We start from the raw sequence: 22108 nt of genomic DNA, 5'->3' as shown, positions 1-22108 counted from the left end.
GGTTTTATTTTCTCTCTTGGTTCAGCATGTTATTTTCATGTAACATGAAATCTGATACACCTAGCTAACAGACATAGAAAAGACTATAAGAAATCTCCTTTCACTCACTTGAGCTCCGGATTGCATTATCTGACAGCTGAAATTACGTTTCCCTACATTTCAGATAAATAAGGAGGAATTCCACACCTTTACTAAAACAAATTTAGTGAGGGAGAAAAAGTCTCCATTATGTTCAGGTCCTTGCAACTGATCTGCACAGCCTGCAGCCCAGGCTTGTCCTTTAGTGCATCACAGGCAATGCCTTGTCCAGGATGCTCCCATGGCTAGGGACAGCCAGGCACCAGTCATGCAGTCAGCTCCTAGTCAGTCTGTCAGATGGAGGTGTGTTTAAAATAGCATCCAAGAGTGTCTTGGTTCCACTGCAGACAACAAATCCACAGGTCTGTTTGGTCTCAGCAAGGGTTCCTTCAGACTCTGTTTAAGTAAGGCCTTTGTAAACTCTCACTAACACATATAAATCCCCTCCCACATATCCATAAAATTTTATTTTAGAGAAAAAGAATGAACACAGATACATTGATCGAAAGTTAACTATACAGTATGTCAGGAGCTAATGAAAAACAAAGACATACACTCCTTTGGGATAACAACAACTTCTCACAGGGTCCAGTGTGATAACAAACTGTCAGAGCCCCAGTGCCAACAGTGACAAAACAACCACCACCAAATGGATCTTTTAAAGCTGTGGCCCATTATGAGGTTGAGGACAAAGTCAGTCTCTGCCAAAATGCTTTCACTACCTAAAAGCATCTTGGTTTTGACTTGATAATTATAGTGTGCTGAGCCAACCAGCTGTCACTAAGGAACAGGAGCTGCCCAAATGAAGCAAAATGCATAGACATTTACTGCCGATTTATCACACAATAATGAACCCAGTTACAGCCTTTTGAGGCGTGGAACTGAAAGACAGAAAGAGAGAGAGAGAGGAGAAAAAAAAAAAATAAGAGGAAAGGGAGAAAGAAAGAAAGAGCTTTGAACACTTTGTTCCAGTCAGTTCCCATGAATGAGGAAAATACCAGGCTTGATTCAATCAAAGGATGCCCTCCCACAGTCATGCTGTTGCTGGAGAAGTGGCCACTGGGCAGATACCTGAGACATACATATCCCAAAGCACACAGACCCAGCCTTTGCTGAGACATGAACTGATGGCAGCACACATACATAGCAGGGCACACAAGAAGAACAGCAGAAATGGCTGAACGAACTTTATTCAGGATCTGACATACAATGTCAGTATAATAAATGTGACCTAAAGAAGATTGTTACACTCATAACAAGACTGAATTGGCAGCTTTGCCCAATTAGTACCAGTTCATTTTATGTTGATAACTAGTATACACATACGATATGCTGTAAAAGCTTAATAGATGTCACCATAAATCATAGTCCTTTTTATCCCCTGCACTTTTTGTATTTGGAAAGTACTTTCAGTTGAATCTTCTTTAATACTAGTTGTAGACTGAAGTTAATGCAGATGTAATTCTGGCAGTCTCTGCAAGACACCAGAAATGCACAGACCAGAAAGGTTCTTTTCTCACCCAGCATATATAGGACTGCCACTCTTAAAAAACAAAACTGTTTTGTTCCAACTACTGTACACCATGATATTTACAGCAACTTTTGCCTGCACAGAACTAAGGCAAAATGTAGGGGTTTTCTCCCCATCCTCCTGAAGTTCAAGTTCTCAGAAAAACACCTACCGGTTTGCCTACGTACTCACCTACCGGGGAAACATTTTAAGCAGCAGTAACCAATACAAACAGCTGCTACATTTTTTGCACTGTAATGGCAGAGTACCCCACCTGCTTATCAGTAAAGGAAATAGTAAAAATTGCCATGATTTTTCCTGTTACCAGTGAAAATCCTGAGTTCTGGTCTCAAACTGCTCGAACTGACAGTTGCAGCCAAGGAAATGGGGGTCGTCCCTTGATATGTCCCTGGCTGGCACTTAGCTAAAACACTGAAGTGTTAAAATGTCACCAGGGTAGCCTCACGTACCACTTTACAGGCAGTGTTTGTTAACTGCTGCCTTCTGCAAGACCACCACCAGCAGGAGGGCAAGTACAGACCTGCTTTGAGGAGGGACATGTCTGAAGTCTTTTGTCAGGCTGGAGGGATACTTTGCCTTTTGGTAGTCTAACATCCACAAAATGTCCCCTAGGCAATTTTCAGGGCTCTGTGTTTCCAGCCTGTCCTTTAGAATTTTAATGAGAAGGAAGGGTCAGAAGCTAACATAAGTATTTATAAACCAATGTCAAGATTTGTTGGGTAGTTTTTCTAGTGTTTCCCATGTACAACTCTAAACTAACTAATAGACTAGTACATTGCTTTCAACATTGCTTATTTATTCTTCCCTTCTTGTAACATTTTTTCTTCAGTAAGAGAATGGTAATTCAGCCATATGTTCCAAGAATATAACAGGCTCTAGCTGCAAAAATAACTGATTTTTATTTTTCCTTACAGAGAAACTACAGAGAGACAACATTGTTTACTTCTGAAGACTAGATATACACACACACACACATACACACACACACACACACACACACACACACACACACACACAGATTAAAAGGTATTTGTCATAAGCGTTTTGGCAAACAACTCTTATGAGGCTTCTGCTGAGTGAATCCCTCCCTATATGACTGTTTTCCCCACCTCAAAAATAAGGCCAGCAATGCATACCTAGCTGTTTCATAATAGTAGTTGGGATATTTAAAAAGCATTGCTTATTTTCTACTTGAATAGTGTCACAAAGCTATAAAGCATAAGTTATCTATTCATCACGATTCTTATTTGGTGTCTTTTGAAAACAATGTCACAAACTCCTCACTGCCACCCCTTTTGTAAGTTTAAAATCTCAACTGGAAACTCTTCAGTTATGAGTTTGGCTGAAATAAATATTTCCTTGTAATTTTACTGATTCTGGCCTCCTTAAAGTGTATTATAATGCACTTAAAAATAAAACAAAATAATCAAGAATACATTCAGAAAAAAAGATTTTAAAACAACACTATTTCTCTTGCATTGCATTCAGAATTATCTTGTATGCCATGAAAGCAATCCTCACTCACAAAATGTGAGCTGGAAAAACAAGTGGAGTTCTTCCAGATTAACTGTCACAAAGAGAAACTGCTGAAGGAAGCAATTAAGAAACCCACAGCATCCCCTAATTTAAGACACATTAAAAAAAAAAAAAAACAAACAAAAACTTGCAATGAACAAAGGAAAATGTGAGGTCTGCTGCTAGCTGTGCCCTAATTCTTTGCTTATTCCAATCTTTATGCTGTTAGTTTACAGTATTTTATGTACTATCTTCCATAAAAATAAATAGGTCCTTGGGGACTAAAATACCACAACCAGCACTTCAAAACTACTTGCAGTAGCTCTCTTTCCACACCTTCATAGATGTAAACAAATAACAATTTCTGAACAGGGGCTACTGGTATCATTTGCCTTCATATTGTGCCAAGTAGGCTTTTGAAATGCCAGTTGTTGTGGAAACTGGGGAAAATGGTAAATTGCATCTTAATGAGGGCTATTCTAGCTAAGCATTGGAACAACATCATTAGGAAAAATCCCTTCTCAATACTATTTTAAAAGGTATTTTCCTCCATAATTTACCAAATTGAAAGCTAGGACAGTAGCTAGGAGCAAGCAAGTTTGAAAAATCTGCATTATCCTTGCTACTCGCCAGAAAGAACTGTGCTTTCACATATAGACCTTGCTGGAAGCCCTAGTTAAGCACAGCTGTGACAAATCCTGCTCCAGCATTTTTAGTTCAGGTCCAGTTCTGCAGGATTCTGACATAACTTTCCCAAATCAGTGACAAACTTGTCACTGACATGGAGTGGAACCTGAAACAAACACAGAGAAACGAGGGATGTCTTACTACAGAAATACCTCTGAAACTGGGCAGGTTGTGAGTCTGAATGAGAAGACAGTGCACACATAGAAAATGTGCTACATGCTGCAGCTCTCCATTCAGTAATTAATATCTGCAGATATACAGGAGAGGAGGATGATCCACATTGTGGAGTTTATTGACAAGGAACACAGAAGAGAGATAAAATACGGGCAGGGTACAAATGAACTCTAAAAAATAGAAAGAAAAGGAAGATGACTAAATTACTCCAGTTCAAAAGAAAGGGGATCTCCAGACCTCAGGTGATTAGTAGTGCTAGATAGATATCCCCATTTTTCTCACTTAAGCATTTTAGGTCCTGTTAATTCATGTTTCTTCATTCTTAACTGTGTTTTATAGATGCTTTATAGACAGAAAGATAAACATCTGTCCTGCAAAGAATTCCCTTAAAGATTTTATGTAACATTTTACATAAATACTATGCCTAGTACAGAAAGAATTTATCCATACCCAAACCAACACAAGCTACTTATTTCTGCACAGTGATTTTTTTTTTCTGTTACACTAGACAATCGTATTTGGGATATGTTTAGAAAAAAAGACAAAAGCTTTTGCTAGCTTCTATATCACTACTTCTTAATGACTCAACTTTATTTTAATGCCACATATTGCACAGCTACCTGCCTGTTGGAAATAATTTTACATCCTATTTTGTTAGCTGTCCTACAATTTCAGAAGCTTGTGATCTCTTATGGAAGTTTGCAGATGTAGTTCCCTCTCCCTCCCCAGCTATAGCATGACAATGCATGCCAGAACATAAGCTCTGGCACAGACTTTGGAGACGGATGTGGAAAGGTTACATAATTTTGCAATAAATTCAATATGATCAAGCAGCACCAGTTAAAGCAATCACTCTCCTGGCCAAAGAAATAAGTGAGGAAAAGAAAAACAAAAAACCCAAGTCTTCACTTTTCTGATGTCCTGTTGCATCAAAGCACAGGTTGCAACAAGATGAGAAAGTGTAATGTGCTTCAACGTCTTTTTCAGTTGCTATGGTACAGTTTCTTATGGAAAATTCCTTGTTCTGCGTGATGTTTTTCCTGCCTCATTTGGGATGGCAGAACCGTTCCTTGTGTCACCTGAGAAACCGGGCTGTCAGTTTCCACCTATTGGTGAGAAAGAAACTCATCAGCAGCAGAACTCAATGGAAAATTCCCTGGTCAGAAGTTTCTGCGCTGGAGGCCAACATGACAGTGGGGAGCAAGGACGGATAGGTCAGGGGATGAAGGTGCCACACAGGAGATCTGGCTTCCCATCTCGGGGTCAGACACAGATTTCCTGTGTAATCTGGGGCAAAGGATTTAATCACTGGGACTCCCTGCTCATACAGGCAGGACAACCAAGCATCCTTTCCCCGTTCTTCACCCTGTGTGTGAAGCCCCAGGTCTGTAACCTGTCCACAGGACAACTAAGTAGCTCCAGGTTACAGCAGAGGGGCCATAGCCCAAAAGCTCTTCAGGCAAGGGTTATGTGCACCTGCAGAGTCCCCAGTGCTTTGCACAGTGAGGTCTTGGTTGGACCATGGGGCTCTAAAGTAATGGATGGAAATAATACAAACTGATTTCATTATTCTCTGTTTTTAAGGAAAAATATCAACATAGGCAAGGAGGGAAAACTCCAGCTTTACAGCCAAACAGGAAAAACACTGGGCTTTTGTGTTCTGGAGGAGATCTGCATTCTATTTTCTCTATAGATAATACTGGAAATTGCCAGAAATACAGTATAAAAATGCTATTGTAGCATTACACTAGTGATACAAAGCAATCAAGGATCAGGACTTATCACTAGGAGAATTTTTGTTATGGACTAGTTGGAAGTAATCTGATTTTAATGTGACATTTTTCCTGCTGGAGTGTTTGCCCTTCCAATCAAAAAATAATTAGATTCCACCACTTTTGATTCATGACAAAAACAAAGCATGGTTAAAAAGAAGAACTAAAAAAAAAAAAAAAATCATTAATATTTTAATGCTGTTGGATACCTGTGGTACTTCAGAATGCCGAAATTTCCATGGACTCCCTATGGTGGTGAGAAGAGCTTTTGACCTCTCTGACCAGATGGGTTTTGAAAATAATAAATGCATAAGTGTTTGAAAAGAGACTTCTTTAGTAATGTCTGTCATGAGAATGAAGAGCATTCAAAATATGACAATGCAAGTGCATTCCACAGGACAAATTTTCTGGTGGTGCCAATATTTAAAGCTCCATTGACTTCAGTGGAGTTTCACCCTTTAATCTAAGAAGGTTTGGACTTGTTGGATATCACTCGCAGTAACATACAAATTTTTGTCTTTTATAGTCCCTTACCAGCTAAGTTCAACAAGAAAATTAATGGAGACATGTGTAGGAATGAAAGAAAATATACTAATATTAGTTAAATATGAGTCAGGACATTCAAAATTTTGATTCCCATAGCATTAATTGCAGCATAAAGCTAGTCAAAAATTTCACTGAAAAATATTAATGATGTAAAATAAGGTTTTAAATATTTGGCAGCAGATTTTTAGTTACCTTTTTGCTTTCTAAAACAAAGAATCAAATTTAACATTGCAAAGTGGGAATATCATTCCCCTCCCCCAGACAAGCACACACAAAAACACTCTTACCCATATTTTTGAAATATTTTCACAAATTGAAATATTAAAAAATATATAATTTTAAAGTACCAACTTGTTTAAATTTTATTGAAGTTTTTTTTCTGTTTCAACAGTTCAAGTTGAAACTTGAGACAGAATTGAACCAAGTGCCCTATGCTTTCATGCTTATATTTTAAAGCAGCAAATAATCTTGAAATGCTGAAATCTCCCATGGGAGGAAAATTCTATTTTTGAACAGCTTCACTTCTGTGCATTTAAAATCTCAGCTACTACCCTGGAACTCTGGAGGGGGAGGGCTTGTACTGAACATGGATTAATTCAGTAAAGGCTGTATTATTCTGGCTGTACAAGGTGGTTGGTAAAGGCTGCAGGACCTTCCTCTCACTTGGCATTATGATGGAGGAACCACTCTTTCAAGGCTGCCACCAGACGTAGAACTGGTTGCTAGTCTCACACAGAAGCCTGTGCAGGATCCCTGCAAACCAGCACATTGCTCCACTGATTATTTTCCTCATTCTAGCAGTTTGGACTCCCAGGTGACAAACTTTACAGTCTGATCTCAATTCTGTGACTTAAAAGCAATTGTTCTGAAAATCTCTCCCAGAACGAACAAAATGATAAAAATGAAAGAGGGATTCTGCATTTTAATTCCCATATTACTGCAAATATTTGTCTATGTACATATCATTTGGAACAGCAAAAGTTTTGTATGCAACAGTATTTTTGTGTTTGAGCTCAGCATTTGGATTATGAAGGGCCATCTCATCTTCTGTAAGGATAGTGTTGTTATATCTATATTCCTAATAAAAGAGAATCTGAAGAATAGTTTCTCAACTTTTCAGTGGCCAGTGTGAATTAGGATACCTCTTAAATACCCAGACCCTTTGCTAATTGCAAGCACTGCTGTTACATTTCCCCTCTCCCAGCATCCTAATAATCTTCCTCCTTGTATCTCCAGCAGTAGAAGCTGGAGCCTGGAGGTGGCCACAGACTGATGGAGAAATAAAGAGTGACCTAGAAGAGGTTTTTGTTGCTCATCTTGTACTCTGTTGATCCTTTCACACTCCCCAAAGATCTGAAACATTTTATAATTATGACCATAATGCAGTGCCATCAGGGATTCAAGAAGACTTCCTACTGAACATCTAGAGGAGCAATAAATAAATATATTAAAAGCTATAAAACAAAATCAACTCTTAAAGCCACAGTTACAAGGCCCTGACACGCCAACCAATTGGAAAACTTAATGAACACACTGGCCTGGTGAAAGACAATTACAAAATCCTTAATCAAACACTGCATGTTTAACAAGTCAGGTAACGTATCAAAAGCAAAAACTACTTGCCTAAATCCTTTTGCTCTCTTAATCCTAATCCTGAAACCATGGAGAACATGGTAGATAGTGATTGTAATTGTGTTAAGTTTGGAGAAGTACAGCTGCAAAACATTGGCTTCATCAGAGTAAACTGACAACAGGCCTACCTTTTGTCTTGCTTATCTTTTATTTCCTTTTCCCTCCCCTATTTCCTCCTTCCTTCTCTTTGTTTGGGAGTGGAAGCTCTGTATACTTCACTGTCTCCCAGAGTGCCACTTCTTACTGGAGCCCTCTGTGGTTATTGCTTGGGGGCAAGTCACAGCATTTTGTGTTTCCTTTCCCCATTGTCTGAGCATGATTTATATATGCTGCATCTTTGCTGACATTGGTTCAGTTTTGTCCAGTCTAATTAACTTCTCAGTAATTTTTTCTCACAGTTTCCATTTATGACACCTTAATGTTCTTGCTGTCTTAAACAACACCTAAAGATAAGACTATTTTCTCCATGTTTGCAACATGGGCATTAGTCCCTGTAGCAAAGCCTAAGGACATACATCATGCTCTGCTCATATGGAGCAGCTGCCTATTATGGTAAAATGTTAGAGTTTGTATTGACTTTTCTTTGTTCCGTAATCTTGGTAAAAATGTAAGAATATACTTCATATATTTGCATTCATGTATAGGGTTCATTTCATAAGTCTTCACATTATTTTTACCTGGCACTTTGTTCCACCACCTTTCATTGGGTTGAAGAGGAAGGGAGAAGAAACTATTGGGCTCTGTGAATCAAACTATCCACCTTCTGTAGATCAGATTAACTGTTCAAAAGCATGACTTTACTCACAGTCATCCTACAGCTTGCATAACTTAACACACACAAAGAATCTCAGTAACTCAAGTGTTTCAGAATGCAGAAATGCTTAGCTTGCACAGTATTGAATGGCTCATTAATTTACATGAAAGCAACAACCTAAAAGCTAATTCTAAACACAAAGAACAGTAGTAGCTGGGTTTGGTTTGAATATGTTCAAATAGGCTTTGATCTATGGCTGCCTTGGACTGCCTTAGACTGATTACCCACAGAGCTAATATGCCATGCAAAACTCCAAGTCCAGCTCAGCACTAACACAGCCTCTCAGAATTTCAACCAGAAAGCAGAATAGTAGTAGTAGTAGTAGTAGAAGTAGTAGTAATGGGCAGCTTGTGACCATGGAGGGTTTATATCCTAGCTTGTGAACCAGGATTTCCTTTCCTTATTGCAAGTGTGTCGAGATCTAGGAAAGATTGAAACCCAGGATTGATATCTTTCTGAGACCGCATTTCCATTTAAATAATTGTTCTTTCTTAAAAATGAAAACTCATCTCTTGAGATGCTTTAGCTAATGAACAGTGTGGATTTTAACATGCATGATTGTATATAGTATACCCATAGAGAAACACCACAGAAAGCAAAACAATGTTTCTTAAAAGCTTTTGCAGACATCTAGATGGGATGTATGACTGGTCTCATGAGGACAAGAGCTCACTGTGAGTGGGCACAATCCTTTTTATATGATGAAAAATATGGCACAAGGAGGCAGGAACTCTGTCCCAAGAGTAGACCAACAAAAACAAAACAAAACAAAAAAAAAAAAAAAAAAAAAAAAAAAAAAAAAAAAAAAAAACCCAAATCAAAACAAAACAAACCCAAAAAAAAACCACCAAAAAAACCCACACCAAAAAATCCCAAAAAAACTCAAAAAAACCCCAAAAAACCCCAATACTCAAGCACTTCTCTGTACATTTTCTGTCCATTGTTACAAAAAACATGCAATGCTTTTCTGTGTTTTTCCCATAGAAAGTGCTCTATATATTTCTGTATACATACTCTGTCAATAAACACAAGCATAAAGTTGAGCTGGCAAAGCTGTCTTCTGCAGGAGCAATGAACACCTGTGTGATTTGTTCTGTCTTGAAAACACTCTATCTTGCTGTCAAAGAAAGAAACCTACCAGTCCAAACTAAATCTCTTACCAGTTTGTTTAATGTTGCCGTTTACCACAGCCCTGCTTCAGATGCTGAGGCCAATTTCAAAACACACAGAGACCAATAAGCAGGAAAGACTCATGTTCGTTAAAATGGGAAATCAGTTCTGGATTGGGCCTCTAGAGGAAAGATAACACTGCAAAGAAAAGTTGAATCTTCTCATCTTCCTCATTCAGTCAGAAGTTGAACTTTATGATCTTGGATGTTTTTTTCCAATCTTAATGATTCTATGATTTCTGAAAGATACACTTTATTTTGCACTGTGTTTATTCCTCAGTGTGGTACAATTTCAGGGTTCTCTAAAATGTTGCCATTAATTAATTTTAGTTAATGCTGCCAAAAATATGTAACTTTAAAGTGCAATACAACCTCATGGAAAATGTGGGAAAGCATTTCCAACAAGGAAATGTGCTACATTGGAATGCATAATGCAAAAGTTTTTAGCAAGTTGGAAGATAGTCATCTTCCTATTCAGATAAAAAAGCTAAGACAAAAAGGAAGTATGTTCTCCAAGAAGTTCTCTGTGAATTTGAGTCTTGAGTATGTGCTCCTATACCACATCTTCAGGGTAAGAACTGTGATTTACTGTGTTTGCAACTACACCTCACTGAAAAAATGCACCCAGTGTCTCCTCTCAGGGGTGGGCACAAGGCTGAAAGGCCTTTCCTGTAAGGCTGAGTGAGCACAGAGCTTTTGAGCTTCATGTCTGATACCTGCTGGGGCTGGCTATGGCACTTGAGGGAGTCCAGCCCACTAATTCACCCTGCCCAGCAGTGGCCACAGAACTGATGTGACTCAGTGACAGGCAGCTTACACCTGCAGTCAGCCCTAGGCTGTTGAACTTGAGGGACCACAAACTCGCCTCTACTTGTCCTGCTATAGATGAGGTGGTCTTCTCCAGGCACTTTGTGAATGCTGTAGGGGTTCAGAGCCCTCAAGGCAGAACCAAATGCTCACTCCTGTGATTGCACTGAATGCTGGGCTCTAATCATACCTGATCTTGCTAACACTGTTTCACGTCATTACCTGGCAGGACAGATGAACATCAGCTCTCTGCTGCAATGGCTGTGGGTGATCTGTCACCCTCTGGCCTTTCAACTGCTTCTGAATTTCTCTTCTCCTCTGGTGTCCTGGTCCTGAGCATTTCAGGAATAGGAGGCTGTAAATATGTTGCTGTTAATGACAGGGAAGGTGCTGCATACAATTCTGGGAACATCTGCTTGTTTATTAGACAGGGTTAGTATTCACAAAAGCACAATGTGTCACTGAGCATAAGCCAGTCTTTAGGTGTTAGAGGACTTGAAATAAATACACACCTTAAAGTTTATTGGATACTTATTTGAAGAAGAGTTCCTAATAGGTACTGCCATTTTCAGGTACTAGAAGAGTTACTACCGGGATCCACTGTAGCAATTTGTCCATTCCTGAATTGAGCAGATAGAGTATGCAAAATAAATTGAGAACCTACCATCAATGTAAGCAGGAATGGCATTGCTGGACAATGATAACACAAAGCATTTAATTCTCACCTGATTATACAGCACTTTTGCACACCTGCCATTGCACATGTAAACTTCATGGAACCAAGCATCACAAACCCATTAAAACACAACTCTGTGTAACAGGGTACTTCTACATCAGAGGCTGGAGAATTAGCCTATAAGCTTTTCGCTTGCTCCTTATCACTCAAGAAGGAGCTATTCAAGCTTTTCTACATAGGGCAGGTCAATGTGTTTCTATCTGGAGGCAATCCCATTGCTATTTCAGTCTCAACAGCCCCTTGAGTGGAGTCTGCAAATACTGCAAAATGGTTGTTTTTCTTATGATGAGAATAAAACAGGAACAAGATAAATCATGTCCTCCTGCAAAGTGGTTGGAACACATCAGACATGTATTTATTGTGTTTTCTTTGCCAAAAAAAAGCTGAAGCTGAAGTTCTTGTTTCTTTTCCATTTGTTTTTCCCTTTTTATGTTCCTACTTTGTGTGGGACATGTTCCACTTGCTGGGTATTGTTTTCAGCTATTTCTTGGGGTTTCTTTCTTAAGGCAGCCACAGGCATTCCAAGCTGTGGGCACCAGGGAGGGGGAAAAAAAAAAAGAAAAAAGAAAAGAGAAAAAGAGAAAAAAAGAAAAAAAAAGGTATATCCTTGAAAGAAATCCCAATAAATCTAAAGAAATCCTCAGCAACACTCAGAAATAACAATTGCTGTGTGGAAATGGCTTAATTTCAGAAAGTTTCTAACTGAAACTGTGGCTCAAGGAAGTTTTCATAATGGCAATTGAAAATCTTTCTGTCAAATCTTTCTTTGCTTCAAAATTGTATAGACTGGAGATTGTTTGAAGTTAGATTTAGTTTCTATCCAGTCTGGGAATAAATAAAACAAACATGATAGAGACAGGCACCCCATTTTCCATTCCAGTTCTGTGGGAAATAAACCAAGGTGGGAGGAGCAAAGAAGGAAGGAATCTCTGAAAACAGCTATGCTTCCCATCTTAACTCTGATCCCAGCCATCCAGTACAACTCAGAGCTGCTCCTCCTGGCATCCTCCTGCAGCCTTTTCCTGCAGCCTGTGCAACTACTGACTTTCAGCAGTTTCCAACAAGCAGTTTTTGAAGGCATTTAGGTAGCTAAAGGTGAACCAATAATTTACTGGAATTTCCCAAAGTACTAAGCTGACTAAGCCTCTGAATTCTACTGACCAGACTTTGCACTTTGAAGCTGTTTAGGGCTTCCTAGAAAACCAGTTGGTTAGTTTTATTTATCACCTGAATGCTGTTTCAGAACACTAGCTGATATCTGAGAACAGAATTTAAATTCCCCAACTGCAGAAATTGAAAAAAACAATCTCTAGAGAGAGTATTAGTATTAGAGTATTGCTGTATATTAGATATACAGAGATATGTTGCAATATAGAGAAACAGGAAATAATTGGTCTGCATTCACCATGTATTTTTTTAGAAATGTAAACAATACTCCCATGCAGTATGTTTTCCATTTAATTGTTTAATTGGCCCCCAAAGCTAACAGGCAAGTTACTAGGCACTGGTATGGCACAACTTTTCATCTGGAGAACTTTTAAGAATTTCAGATCTTGTTGCAGCATTTTGACTTTACTTATTGGACACTTACTTTCCCCTTTGGGAGTTCTGTGCTGCTATCACAGTAAGTCCCTCTCAACTTGCAAATAAGAGTCTTCAATTATTATGGGCATGGATAGACTAGAGGTAGGACCAATCCAGTGTTCACCTCCTACCAGGTCTGTATGCCTCATAGTTCAATCCACATTCTGGCCTTTGAAGATCAATAGCCTATCCTTTGTGGAGTGTTCTGTCAATCACAGGCTGAGAAAGCCACTACAACCCTCACTGCCAAGCACTACTGAGCTCAAGGACTGTCTGTCTCTCCTTGTGCTCCTCAGACACTGTCCCACTCAGCACAGGTACCTTCAGCATCCTTAACCAAGAAAACAGAGGGTAACGAAAGGTGTTCTCACTTCTGTCCAACAAATCAAAAGAGAAGTAGCTTAAGGGCAAGTGAGAAAGGGAGAGCTTTAAAAAGTTATCATGAAATACATTTCAGTTGATTAGTGACAGAAGTATGTTCCTGGAATTGTCTGCTCACATCATCCTAGCTTTTATATGACTGAAACATACTGAACTCGGGTATTTTACTATATTACCTACTATATAGAATATATACATCGAAATTAAAATAGGCATATTAATTAAACATCTTCCAGTGAGAAAAAAATAATTCCCCAACTGATCTTGTAGAATATGAAAAGACTATTTAGAAGTTTAATTAACAAGCTAACACTGACAAAAAATATTTGAAGAACATTACAGAGTATTTAATAATACTACCAACTGTGTTACTTTTATCTCTGATGGAATTTTAAAAGTTTGTTAGATTCAACTTGTGCTGGTCTACCCTATCCTTGTAAAACAGATGCAGATAAGTATGAGACATTGAGGAACTCCCCAGCAAAAACCTGTCAAAACCAAAACTAGCATGCTTAAATCTTATGAACCTCAGTGGCATTTTTGCTGGGAAAGGTTCCTGACAACAGGTGATAATCAAGCTGCACAGGCTGCAGAACAAAAAATCTTTGGGACATTAACCACTGAAGAGCAGCTGAAAGCTCAAGCTTTCTGCATCCCAGCCTTCATATTCTTCTCCAGTGGGATGCAGTAGGGAAAGCAGCTCCTTGGTATAATTTAGTAACCAGAGCACAAATGATACAGGAAAAGGAGGGAGGACACTGAGCAGGTGAATTCCTGCTGGGTGCAAGCTGCCACACAAGTCAGTACACCCCCAATCACACACAAAAACATGAGGGGCATGAATATATTGAGTTCTGATGGCGTAACAGGCCTCCCAGAGCCTCCCTGCCTGTGGCAGTTCTGCAGACTTGCAAAGTCAGCCACAATGGTCCTACAGGACACAAACTGCTAAACTTCTCTCAAATGTCAGTCTCAAAGCACTGACAGCCTTAATTGCTCAGAGACAGCTGCTGGTGAGGGCAATGAACATGTTACACACAGCTGAAAAACAACATGGCTCATCACTTTGTACCTGCAATAAATACTGTCTTAACCAATGCTTACTGTGGGCATCTGTATTCCTGATCATTTTCTCCCAAAATTCATCTTTACTTGAGTTCACGCTCAAGGCTAACTGCATTTTTACATAAACATTCCTCTGAATAAAGATGCAACTTGCTTGGTGATGAATACAAGAAAATTAGAAGTAGGGCTTAGGAAGTAATTCTGGCTATGAAATTATTTATTTCTAACTTGCTCATACTTTAGTATTTCTCAGATTTAGAATTTCTCAATTTATTCTTATATCCCTGGCATGTGTTTTTCTCATTTAGCCAGACTTTCACTAACACAGAGAAATAAATCCAAGGCCAAATCCTACTCCCATGCATAGTCCCATGATAGGGATGTTTTCAGAATGGATTACCTTTTTTTTTTTTTCCCATTCAGTTAAAGTATTACCCATACAGGTTTCTGTATATAAAATTAACATCCATTGAACCTAGTTTGCAGAGTCTGAAAAGCATAACTTTACCATTAGAATATAAATTACTATTTGTCATTTATGTGTTACAGATTAAGATAGGTATTCTGGTGACAAAGCACTATATGTATTTCTGATACAGATGTATTATCAAATGACAAACTGAAATGCAGCAATGCCTCGCAGACTACACTATAAAAGCACTACACAGTATTTTTTCACCCTGACTAATAACTGAATTGCAGAAAATGTTTGAGCATGTGTTTAATTACACTTATCTTTCATAAAGTGTGCTCTTTGACTGAAGCCCATAGCTGGGCTGGATGTAGACAGTGTACTTCGGTGGTCTGCTGAGGAAGAACAGTGTTACCTGAAGTTTACCTGATGAATTTAAACAATTTAAAGCCTTTAATTAAGGCTTCACCTTCATTTTAACACTGGACACTTCCTTGAGAGTGCATTTTTCACACTGTCTTGATTCATAATATATACTTGAAATGCATACTTTGGATCTTCTTTGCTCAGATGTCCTTATAACATCTGTTATTTACCCTGAAGTATGTTTCATGTACTGTTATTTCCAGGTGGTAGAACACTTGTGCTATCCACAAAACAGAGATCAGAGTTAAAGCTGTTTTTTCTTGCAGTTGCATTTCCAGCATTTGGACTTCAGTGAAAATATTTTACTGAATAATCTGGGTCACAGAACAACATTCTGTGTGATGAAATGCAAATATTTTGCAGAGCAGGATATCTTCCTTTTTTGATTAGATGTAAATGGACTTCAAGGACAAATCAAGACTGCAACAAAAGTTATACATCCAGGGGAAAGAAGTGATTCTGTGAGTTCACCTCAACACTAAATGAGGACATTAATAAGTTTTTCTTTTAAATTCTGAAATCTTAATGAGGTAAAGCCCCATGCTTTTCAAGTTGAAGCCTTCTGCCTTTGGAAGCATTTCTTGCATTTGATTGGATAACAAAAAAATGCAGGTTAATTGAGTCTCAGATGAGCAGCAGGAGTAAAAATATCTAATTTCTCTAAAATGCATTTATTTCCAATTGCATTTCATTCACTGGGCAAAAGAAATAAGTGACCACATTCTTGGTCAGAATGCTATGGTCTGAGAGAAAAATCTCTTGCCCAGTTAAAAAAAAAAGTCAAATGCAACTAATGGAAATACACCACTGATATATACAGCTGCCAATTCTGACATACCTGTGACTTGAACAAGTGTAAAGACACATATTTTAAATGGTGACTGCAATCAGGGATTAAAATATGCAGTCAAACTACAAAAGTATTTAGTCAAAATGATAAAATATAACTTCCTATATCTTTATATCCTTATTCAGCCAATAAAATATCTCCATAGTAAAACAAACAGTAGGATCAGGACAAGAAGTAAATATAATTTTTATATCCCTCCTTGTAATCTCAACCTCATCCATGTTTGGCTTTCAGCATATAATGTTTTTTCAGTTTTCATCACCTGAAGAGTCCAAAGTAAGTGCCCTGTTAGACCTCACAATCACAACTACCAATGAATGCCAGGAATGACAAGTTCAGTTAGGAAAGAGAGGTTTTTTTCTTCCCAATCGTTAGTTTGGATTTCACTAAGATTCATCAGTTTTGGTCCTCTGTGAGGACCATTCTGGCTGTGAGGTCATAGTGTCTTTTATAGGAAAATGAACTGCTTATGAATAATTTTCAGTGCTGCAGACTTTGGGAGTTGATGGAAAGTCCTCGGCCCCAGGGCTCAGCTGGTTAAGAAAACACTACACAGCCCTATTTTGTAGTCACTCAATTACAAAAGCCTGTCCAAAGAGATGGAAATGCTCACAGAGTTTGTCTTAGGCAATCCTTCTGTGCACAGGGACCAACTCAATTTAATTAATATTTTAGCTTATAATGTTAGGCAAAAATTACCCCCATTCCTCAGGACTGTAGGAGGCAGTAGGGTGACAGAGTCTGGAATAAAGTCAAATGGAGACCACCCGCTGCAGGCAGTCTGCATTTTGCACATTGTTACTTTCCAAAGGACACTCACTACCTGTGCAAGATGAGCAGCACCCAGAAACAGAAATATATGCTGCTCTGGGTGAGAGGCTTGTCAGATCCCTGCAGCACAGAGGTTCTCCTGGTGAATTCTGGTTTTGCCAGCAGCTTCTGCTCACTGGAGTCTCATGTCCCTGCCTGGCAGCGAGAGCTTGCGCACCCAGCAAAGAAACGCACTCTGTGGCCAGGCTCTGCTGTGGAACTTCTGGGACAAGGATGCTTGAAAAATACAGACCAGGTGTTCACAGCTTCTCCTTTTGCTGCACCTACCCTGGAAATACAGACAACTACTTCTTTTCTCATATTGAATGACTCACTGATATTGATCCAAGGGTTGGGAAGAAGGTTGTCAACATGCTCCAAAATTAAGAGAAGCCAGACTGCCTTGTAAGGTGTGAGTGGTCAGAGCTGTGAAAAACAACAAGGTGTTGAACTACAACGAGCTGCACCCTTCTGCAAACAGCCTGCTAGAGGAACTGCAACTCAGTGGCCCTAGTGTCTGGCTGCATCTCTCTGTTCTCTGTGGTGGCCATGACAGGGACACTGTGTCCCCACAGTGGCAGAGAAGGGCCAGCTCTGGACACTGATGTGTTTCTGCCCTGTTCAAATGCTCCCAAATAATCAAAGCTGAATATAAAAATAACGTAATGAATAAAACAAAAAGGAATATAATAAACAAAAGAAAAAAAAAAATCCAGATTTTTTTCTGTTTCCTTAGGCTTCTAGGATCTGCCTCATATTCTGAACCTTTTCTTTGGATTTTTTTCATTCTAAAATAAAATCTGACATCATCACCAGAATCCAAGACCTATGGCTTTAAACACAGAAGTCCTGTACTGTGGGAGTCATGATGAAATTATAAGAATAACTGTCCTATTTCTTTTCTCCCTCAAAAGCCATTAAAGAAGGTGGTGGTCTGAAGCAGAGTACTGCTGCAACTTTACTGACTAATAGGAGCATGCAAAATCTGGCTATGCACATGTTAAAAAGAAATACATAGTTAAAGAATAAGGAAAGTCAGAAAAATATTGAGGTCACCCTTAACTAAATGATGTAACAAACACTAAAATGCAAATAAAAATCCCTAAGTATAAACTGAAAAGTTCAGTGTTCAGAAGGGGATAAAAGAGGGGTGCTCTCAGAATTTCTGCCTTTAAAATTAGCACTGCACATGCAATTAGCAATTTACTCTGGAACAGAAACTATGGGCTAAATTAAATTTTTCAGATCAGCAAAATAAATAAATATTAATTTAGAAAAATTATTTCTGCCAACTTGTAATCAGCTTCAGACTTTCTGTAATGGGAGCCAAGTGGAAGTAAAGTAACTATTATCTAAACTGTATATTCAGGCTCCTACACTTGAAAGAACAGAACCTGAAAATGCAGAAATACAGATAAAATATGAAGACTATCTCAAGAACATACCCAAATTTTCCATATGAAAATCACAATCAAGACCACATTATCTGAAATGCAATGGCTATTTATAAGGCCAGCCACTGAAAACATCTTGCCACTAAACCATCCACTGACAAATCAATAAGCCTGCCCAGTACAGCACGCTCTTTTCCAACAGTGAAATCAATGAAATTGACAAAATTGAGTGAGTTGCAAGTACAGATTTAGCTGGGAAGTGCAAACTGATGTCAGTACAGCTATTTCTCCACTGTAGGGGGCCTGAAACCTCTTCATTAAAGGGAAAAGCTGTAACCTTCCTTTTAGTAGCACCCAAACAACCACAGAGACTTTGTGGGGCAGGAGTGGAAGGCTCAGAGAACAATTTGATTCCCAAAATCCCAAAACCACCTGCAAGAAATTGCTTATCCAAGTTCTGCCCTAAGAATCTCAGCCTGGGCACTTCCAGTGACGTTTTGTGGCCTCTCCTGAGGTATGGCTTTTCACTTTTCTACCAACACAGCCATGATGTTTACAGACTGCATTTTCCACCATTAATCACGGAAATCTAGCAGTCATGATACACTGCAAGTGCTGGGCTGCAAGTTAAGTGACGAAGAAAGCCCACAGTTGTTCTTTGAGCAAATGGATTTGTTTCTTCCATCCTCTTTCAACAGGTCTGGTAGGCTTGGCTGATAACTTCAGGAACTACAGTTTACGTGCAGACATGTAGAGGACTAATTTTTGAAATACCATATTATTAATGAAAATCTGAAATAGCTTAGGGTCTGTGACAGCTCATAAGATCAGTGAAGCTAATCATGTAGTAAAGGTTAGGCTCAATGCCCCCAAGATATTACATTGTGCATCTGATTTCAGGGGAACAAAAATCTTGCAAGATTTGCCATCCATGCAAGGTTTATGGACTTGGTGATGTTACTTCCCTACAAAATTGTGCTTCAATTTTCAACAGCAACAACTGAACCGTGTTGGTAATTCCCAGGCAAGAGGTTTTCAGGTAGACACTAACACTGTGTTAAAACTGCTGGTTTATAATGCCTTAACCACAAAGAACACTGCAGCAGGCCCAGGCTTCTGGCTCTCTGTCACCCATCTAAAATCAGAATTTTCACTGTCTGACAAGAACTGACAAATGAGAAATACCTTCTGCATTCGTACAAAAAAGAACCAAGAAGTCTGGTAGGTGTCTGAAACATGGTCTGTGCACCTCAGTCTGTATCATTCCAAGGTGAAAATAATCAAGATGTTGGAGTGGCAGATGAACCAGGCAGCAGCAACCAACAGAACATGGCATGTAAAGGAAAAGCCAGGAGCTCTGGCATAGCATGTGAGACAGACATATGCTGAACGAGCTGATGAGAAATACTGGTAGTTAAGCGGTAAATATCAGCCAATCCCAATTGGAAGATGTAATCTTCTACTGTTATGTAGAAGATTAAGGTAGAGACAAATGTTGTGCTGAAATGACAGAAATGTAGTCCTCTAAAGTGATGACTGGAACCTGACCACTGAAGCTGATGGGTCTTTGGTCTTCACTAGTTTGCTTTTTCCACCCTGAAGGCTATACCTTAAGAGGAGAAAAGTGCTGTAACTTTTAGCCTGAGACAGACTCTTTTGAAGTCATCACTCTTTGGATTTAGTTATTCAGTAGTGAAAGGACCGAATTACAAGATAGAGTGATGGAATTTCAAATGACACTGATTTTAATCAGCTTTTAATTTTTTTTTTAAATACATGCACTTCTAATTCTTTGCAATGAAGCTTGATACACTGTATTCAGAAATGGTTTTCTGTAGATAAGTCAAAATACGGCCTAATTAGGTAATAAAAAAGAAACTCCACTTGCTACTAACAGCAAAAATATTCCTTCATTTCTGTGAAAACTGCAATACAATCTGTGGACAGTTGCACCTAGCTTGATGTCTCACCTCCTTACACAGACCAGCAAATGCTAAATACAGAAGGACCTTTTCCAGCATGACTGTCAGTGGTTGTTTGGCTTAATGGTGGTAAACAATGGAACTCAGATCAGATAGGAAATAAACATAACTGTTAACTATCTTGCTGGATACCAAAACCAGATGACATCTGAAGTTGGCATTATTCCATACAGGAACAAGTTACAAAAGCTACTTAGAGGTTTATAAATACCAGATATACACACTGGGAGGAGGTTGGTGGGTTAAGAAAGGACAAGCACAGCTCCATAACAATAAACAACTGAGAGAGAAGGAAAGAGTGCATATGCAAAAGTATATCTGGGAAGCCCATTTTTGTCCAAGACAATTTCAATTACACCTTTTTATTGATAGATGCTCAGAGTGGTAGAAGAAATCTGCCTTGGTTTATACACTGCCATAATTTACCGATTCTCTCTGCTAAAGCAAAACAACTACCACCAACACTACCCCACCCCTCCCTCCAAAACACAAAGTCTGGGACCACAGTGGCAATGTGTCAGAATGCAGAGCATCAGCCCCTCAAACCTCCCCAGAGCACCACAGCAAAGTCCTGAAGCGTATCCTGCAAGTATTTATACACCAGCTCAACTTCATGTACTGTGATTAATTTCCGAGACACCATGTGGGTTTCATTGCAGCACGCAAAACCAAATACAGACTCACGTATTTTTAGGATCAGGACCTACTTAACACAAGTCAGCCGTGATTTAATATGTCTGTATTTAATGTGCAGTTTTCTAAATGTGAGAGAATTCTGTAATTTAGTGCAGTTTTTGTTTTTCCCCAGAACAGCATGTATGTTGTTTCAACATTAATGCTGAAGTTAAAAACTCTGCAGTTACTGATGCTTATTTAAAGAATTAAAAAGTTGTCTAGTGCAGCTGGGAACAGAGGTACAGTAGCCTCATCTTTAAAAGCATAGACTTTTATATAACAATAGGAAGCACTACTGGGGATGTTGCTCATTTATGATTCTTTAGCAGCTTCTGTTTTTCACAAGAATTAATGCTCTAATCAAAAGGCATCTGTATAACATTTTTCTCATGCTGATCAAGTATCACCAATTCAGAGATTTCCTGTGATCACACTGCATATTCTGGGTCAGAATATTCAGATTGTGATTATCTGCTGGTAGAAGAGGTAATACAGCATTTCAAGCCAGAGAATAGCTTCACACAAAAAAGCTGTAGTAATAATGAACATCAGGGATATACAATAAAAAAGCAGAAAAAGACCTTTTTTTTCAGGACCATCCTTCTGGACTGTGCTTAGTGCAACAGTCTGGATCTAAATAAGCATTAATATTCACAAGATAAGTGGGTAGTTCAGCATCAGTCTTTGTTTGCAGTGTTAGAAGTTATGCATTCGTGTCATGCATGCATGCGGTCATGCACAGGTCAAAAATAATTTCTGTTACAGTATTTAAGCTTTGCAAAGTTGGAAGCAAAGGCTTCCAAACTTGACAGTAAGCCCCTACACTACAGTTTGTGCTAGAAAGTGGTATCTTTCAGGGTAGAATACAGACAGGATGTAGTGTCCCTTAGTTGCAAGACCAGTGCTCTCTAATCTCTAGATTGACTCCAGGGAATCTCTAGAGTGACTTCCCGGAGAAAGAGTTGAGACTTCCCAGTGACACTTCAGAACAGCTTTCTCTGAAACACTTAGAGAACTCAGTGTCCTGATGAAAAATAGTAAGGAGTGCAGTTACTATTTACCACAATT

General features: G+C 38.9%; 1 protein-coding gene across 3 annotated transcripts in view; it reads right to left on the bottom strand.

The window, feature by feature from the left end:
* The window catches only part of NTRK2 (neurotrophic receptor tyrosine kinase 2), a 198518-nt gene that overhangs the window by 62057 nt on the left and 114353 nt on the right, over positions 1–22108 (bottom strand). The window contains exon 13 of one of the 3 annotated variants that reach the window (XM_015652981.3): positions 1256–5091. The exons of the other annotated variants lie outside the window; for them this stretch is intronic. Within the exon in view, the coding sequence (XP_015508467.1) occupies positions 5081–5091 (11 nt within the window). The 3' untranslated portion in view covers positions 1256–5080. Of the gene's footprint in view, positions 1–1255; positions 5092–22108 lie in introns of those variants that run through there. 3 annotated transcript variants of the gene reach the window in all.

The sequence above is a fragment of the Parus major genome, chromosome Z, assembly GCF_001522545.3.
Source record: "Parus major isolate Abel chromosome Z, Parus_major1.1, whole genome shotgun sequence".
Lineage (NCBI taxonomy): Eukaryota > Metazoa > Chordata > Aves > Passeriformes > Paridae > Parus > Parus major.
The sequence above is the reverse complement of the archived record's forward strand: the minus strand, read 5'-3'. Positions and strand labels throughout refer to the sequence as shown.